The sequence below is a fragment of the Pieris rapae genome, chromosome 21 (genome assembly GCF_905147795.1).
Source record: "Pieris rapae chromosome 21, ilPieRapa1.1, whole genome shotgun sequence".
In the NCBI taxonomy this organism is placed as follows: domain Eukaryota; kingdom Metazoa; phylum Arthropoda; class Insecta; order Lepidoptera; family Pieridae; genus Pieris; species Pieris rapae.
Window position 1 is genome coordinate 861,064 of NC_059529.1, and position 6,000 is coordinate 867,063.

Below are 6,000 nucleotides of genomic sequence, written 5' to 3' on the forward strand. Positions count from 1 at the left end.
CCCTTGACACTATTATTGCCTAAAGGCTTGTAATTGCGTTGCCGGCGTTTTTTGGTAGGCTCTTCTTAAGCACTTCTTTGGTTGTCTTAATTCTGTCCACCACGGTTGGATTTCCTATGCGGTCTGGTCTATCCAAGATATTTTAAGCATACGTGGATAATACCAGATCTCAAACGCTTCCAGTTTTTGGTCATGTTCTCTGTAAGTCTCCAAGATTCTACGTCTTCAGATATTGTCATATATATTGAATTTTCGAACGATTTAAACTGCTCTTCGTTGAATATTTATATTTATTGCATAAGTTTTTTTTCTTTAGATCACCGAAGTTGCTGCGCCTCATGGGGCGTTCCGAGAAATTGTCTGGAGCTATGTCGAGGAGGGCCAGTCTCACGCTCATGCGCATTGCAACACGCTCGTCGCGCATTGGCCTGCTTCCGAGACTCTGGAGCCAGGCTACCAGGACCACCAAGGAATTTGAAAGCTCATGTTGCACCGACACCACACTCTGTTCTATTAAGGTAAATATATCTATGTATTTAGCATAAATCCCAGGTCTTCTGCGTATAGTGTCTATATCAAACGAGCAAAAATATCCTCTCTTTAAGGAATTTCTACTTTGTGAAGCGGAAAGTAATCTGATGTAATACAAATATTTTTGGGAATCCTTTTAAATAAAAAAAGAACAAACACAAAGTGATCAATTCCAGTTTAACAATATTCTACTTACATATTACATACACACAAACTGACAAAATCCTCTAAATGCAGTTGGGATGCACCGATCAAGAACCCGCAGACAGTCTACTTATACCGGGTATTCTGGCGAGCGTATGGAGCCAAAGTACCTGAGAAGCTGGATACTAGCGAGACAAGTGTGGTACTCACTGGTCTTCATGATGACGTCAAGTATGAGTGTGTAGTCAAAGCTGCAAACGATGTTGGTGAGTGTGAATTGTGTCATTTTTGAAACCCCTGTGGTTTCTAGATTGCCCCAGTGGCAATCACAAATCAACAAAAGAATTGCTAACGCCCCAAACCAGGCTAGAGAGTACTTTACAATGTTGTCATTCGAGATTCTTTTTTTTATTCGTAGAAATTTGTTTGCGTTTAAGAATGAGGTTGATTGCCCTTTAAACATAATTTAAATTTCCATCTCATCTCCTGTTGAAGTTCCCTCCTTTCATAAGAACGCGTTGACCAAAACTACGCTCAACTGGATAAAAATTCTTGTTCTTACACTTTTAAATCAATTATCTTTTAGTTTTTAAAATTTCCATATATTTTTTCTCTTCGTTCTATGTTGTCTATAAGTATCACATTAAATCTTGTATTTAAGTATACTTAAAGTATCAATGTATCAATATGCCGAGCAAGCTTACCCAACTACAACAAATTTATTAATTAGGTACATGTGAATTATGTCTACTGAAGTTTTTTAATCAATTTTTATTCATTAATAACTAGCAGCCCGTCCCGGCTTCGTACGGGTGGACATTTATTTTTTACACATTGTTGTAGATATTAATAAATTCTTGAATATTGTGGAACATTTTTTTGAGATCGTTTTCGGAGCGCATGCGATGAAAGACATTTTATAGGCATTTTGACACCTTGGCTAACATTATCGTAATTATAGTAGGGATCCTTTTTTTTCTTGCAATAAAATAACCTATATTAATCAGTCATAATGTAGGATTCAAATGGTGAAGGAATTTTTAAAATCGGTCCAGTACTTATTGAGCCGAAACATTCATACATATAAATCTTTCCTCATTATAATATTAGTATATAAAGAAGTTTTTACTAAGGTTGCATGTGATATCCTTGTCTTCAGGAACTTCATCGCTTAGTCAATCTATAATGTTTACGACGGCGGGACAAGAGACCGGTGCGGCAGCGGCCCCAGTAAGCAGTTCCGGCACAGCCTCCGCTGTGGGTGTGGCAGTTGCTTGTATTTTGGTCGCAGCTATCCTGTTGGCTGGTGGATTCTATTACAAACATAGAAAGGTTAGTCTCTTATAATAGGAATCTTTAGTTTCTTTGGATTGTTAATGAATATATTAATATTTATAGAAGTAGATTTATTAAACGAGAGATGAATAACTTTATTTATATAGATTTTACAAAAAGTTTTATGAGCAGCGTGTGACTCTCATTCTAGAAATCTTAGGTTCCAACCCCGGCAGTGCATCAATGGACTATCTATGTGCGCATTTAACATTCGCTCATACGGTGATAGAAAACAGCGTGAGGAAACCGACTTGCTTTAGTCACAAAAATTCGACGGTGTGTGTCAAGGAGGCTGATCAACTGCTTGCCAATTAGATTTACAAATGATCATGAAACAGATAATATGAGGTCCAGACCTAAAAAGGTTGTAGTGCCATGCTATTTTTGTGATTCGGTTTTTTTCAAAAATCTTTTACAACTACTTCCCTGACGCTTACCAAACTCTGTCCGTGGCACTAAGTTCTGAGTTTGTATAACTTTCTTGTATAAGTTCTTGTTCATAAATTCATAAAACAGAACTAGAACTTTTCACGCCACCATATTTAAGATTACTTCAAAATAAAACACGTTCCAAAGGCAACGTTATTTTAGTGTAAATAGCAGTTAGCCTCTGTTATTAATTTTAAAACTCCATTCAATTTACGAATATTAAATGTGGTATAAAATACTTCACGTAATTTGAACTGAAAAAGGTTGAATACGATATAAAGAGCGCAATATCGTAATGTAATCCGTCGCTTCGCGGCCGTGCAATTATAGATTTAAGCCTGTATTTAAAAAAAACAGTGGCGCTACAACCCCTTTAGGTCTTGGCCTCAGATTGCTAAATCTGTTTCATGATCATTTTTTAAATCTAATAGGCAAGTAGGTGATCAGCCTCCAGTGCCTGACACACGTCGTCGACATTTTGGGTCTAAGACATGTCGGTTTCTTCACGATGTTTTCCTTCACCGTTCGAGTAAATGTTAAATACGCACAAAGAAAGAAAGTCCATTGGTGCACAGCCGGGGATCGAACCTACGACCTCAGGGATGAGAGTTGCACGCTGAAGCCACTAGGCTAACACTGCAAGCCTATAATAATATAAAACACGTGCTATTAACGTTAGTATTTTAATTTCACTTTCTTTATAGTGGTTAATCCTCTTTTCTATATTTCACAGAATCTAAGGCTTAAAGCTCAAGGTGGAGTCGCCTTTGAAAACCCAAGCTATTTGAGAGAACCAAATCCAGACACTATCGTAAATGTAAGTTATTCACACAAATAAACTTCTTCTGCACATAAATTCGAGATTTTCTAAGCCATTGAAAAGTTGCAATTCAGTAAAATTCAATTTTAAAGTGTGAAATAACTTTAAATAGTCGAAGTCGTTTCACGTGAAACTTTTGTCGCAGGGTACGGTGCCAAACGGTAATGCGAATGGAGGGAATGGAGTTGCCAACAGTGTCTCAAATAGTACAGCATGGAGGCAGGAAACATTACAGAACCCCAGCACCGCAATACCGGCAGCTCGAGAAGTAGATCCTACTCTGTATGAGGAACTGAAGCTGGGACAGGATGGGGCTGGCTTCAAAAGACTGAAATAGCCCGAGGTTCGCCGCTCTCCGCTCCGATCGCCGCGGCTTTCGTCGCGCGTGGCGCCGGAGAACTGAGCGGCGACGGGCAAAGTACCCGCATAACCCGTGACGTCACGCGTGGTGAAGTACCCACATTTGGACTTTCAGTGCTGTTTTCGTACTTCAGAGTGTTATACACAAAGTACTGCATTTTGAAGTAGTTCGATGTAGTGTCAATGTTAAAATCCACTAGTGGTCTGGGCGGAGCTTAGATGATATATATTTTCCATAGTTAAATGTGATTGTAACCAAAAAAGATATACTTAAAGCTGTATATATGCAATATGAAAGCAATATTAGCAGAGTAATGGTTTATAGAGGTAGCTAAAAACTTCCAAAAGCCTTTTCTCAAAACGGTTATTTGAGTTTAGGTGATTTCAACACAACCGATAATTATCTAAATTTGCAAGCGTCTCTCTGATTTGAAATTCGCATAAACATCGAGAAATTCCATTGATCGTTTCGAGTCTGCATTAATATGTTTGCACAGTTAGTTCATCGCAAATGCGTTCACATTGGTGAACGGGTTTTTAATTGTAGATAATAGTTTTTAAAATTAGTATTTCTTAAAACATGTGCCTTCGAACAATATGTAGTAAGATAAGTTTGGCCTATATGTAAATACAGACATTCCGTAGTTGTAGGCCTAGATTAAGACCCGAATATATGCTAAGAAAAAAATCATTGTCTATAAAGTCGGTTTATGGACAATAGTTTAACGTGACAACGTCATAACAAAACATGGATGAAATGATTGCAACTTTTATGAATAAAATTGAGTCATGTTAAAATATCACAACAAAGAAGGAGTGAATCCTCGGACGCATTCGCCAATCGAGTGGAAGAGAGATAGATGTAGCGTAAGCGTACAAGGAGCGTAACAGGACAATGAGTTACACTTTTGCGTGCTTGCTGTCGGTGTTCATCGTTTTATTAGACGTGTCACGTCAAAAATCTTGTAGTTTATTTACCACAACTGAGCTCATTCTCCCTAATAGTTATGCGTGTTAATACAATTTTAATTTTCGAATGACGAAAACCTATGTTTTCGTCACAGTCGATATATGCGATTTAACTCAAGATATATAGACATATATATCATATCAGTGCCCATTTTAACTACAATTGAATGTTTTTCGGGTCTTAGACTGTCTAAAGAATTTATATATAATGAAATTTATTTTCCACAATTCATTGATTGCCCTTATTTCTTTTCGCTGAGTAAACACAGTATTATTTAAATACGAGACATAAAAGAAACATAATTTTTATAAATTTAAATAAAATCAATTTTTTTGTAATTCCGCCAAATTTAAAATTAATTAACAGCATCCCTATACTCTGAGATGTTTATTTCCTTATCGCGTAACAGACAAGTTCTCAATAATTGTAAAATTAATCAGTAAATATTTCGTATTTTAATACTGTGTATAAGGGTTGACATTTTGACTATGTGTCAATTCTGCTCAGTCAAGGATTGTGATTATTATGTATTAGGTAATTGGTTGCTCTTAACAATATCTCAATTAGTATATTTCACATGTAACATTTTTGATATATTGTTTGGAGTAATTTGTGTAAGACGAATGTGATTAGTGTAAATAATAAAAATATAAATTATTTTTAATATGTTTTATTTCGTCCAACATGTAATATCCTATCCTCTTCTTATCTACACAACTCTTCCATAAGTCTTGGAAGATTTTATTTAACATAACATTGAAATTAATAACATTATTTATTTTTAAATAGTATTTCTGTATTTTTGTATCAATACAATACAAAGCTTTATTACCAAGGTTACAGATTCTAGTAAATATAACGTAAGCAGATTTACTACAATTTACTCCCCCCCCCCCCCCTCCCAATTCCTCTTGTCAGCAAAAGTAAGCAAAGCTTTCAAAACATAAACATATTTATTTTTTGTAGGAATCCTCGAAAATGTATTTCGCTTCCAAGCAGAGACAATGTGTTAGTCATATTAGTAAAAAAGTAATTAATTACTGTTGACGTAAACATCGAATACGAAAATCAAAACCCCCTCACCCCTATAGTGCTTACGTAACACATGAACGGCCCCATTCAACTATAAAACTGTATTCCTTTTCTCCATAAAATATGATTAATACCCGGAATTTGTAAGAAAAACACATTCAGTGCACCTGTACTAATGTCGTTTTTATTTTCATGGCTAGAGAAACGAGTAAAAACTGTCTCAATAGAAACATTACATTTTTCTCAAGGAGATATCTAAAATATATCGTATATTTTAGATATTTCGAATTTATCTGAAGATGTTGATAACAATATAATTTCTACATAACATTTACAATTTCTAGTTAAACTACTGTTGCACAATAAAAATACTTTAGGA

At 35.7% G+C, this 6,000-nt stretch overlaps 1 protein-coding gene across 2 annotated transcripts in view; it reads left to right on the top strand.

The window, feature by feature from the left end:
* The window catches only part of LOC111000323 (Ig-like and fibronectin type-III domain-containing protein 2), a 136,985-nt gene extending 131,737 nt beyond the window's left edge, over positions 1 to 5,248 (top strand). For both annotated transcript variants that reach the window (XM_045632848.1, XM_045632849.1), the window contains exons 25-29: positions 317 to 518; positions 769 to 941; positions 1,835 to 2,007; positions 3,173 to 3,256; positions 3,405 to 5,248. In XM_045632848.1, coding sequence (XP_045488804.1) covers positions 317 to 518; positions 769 to 941; positions 1,835 to 2,007; positions 3,173 to 3,256; positions 3,405 to 3,596 — 824 coding nt within the window. In that variant the 3' untranslated portion in view covers positions 3,597 to 5,248. The remainder of the gene's footprint in view (positions 1 to 316; positions 519 to 768; positions 942 to 1,834; positions 2,008 to 3,172; positions 3,257 to 3,404) is intronic.
* The last annotated feature ends 752 nt before the right edge of the window (positions 5,249 to 6,000 follow it).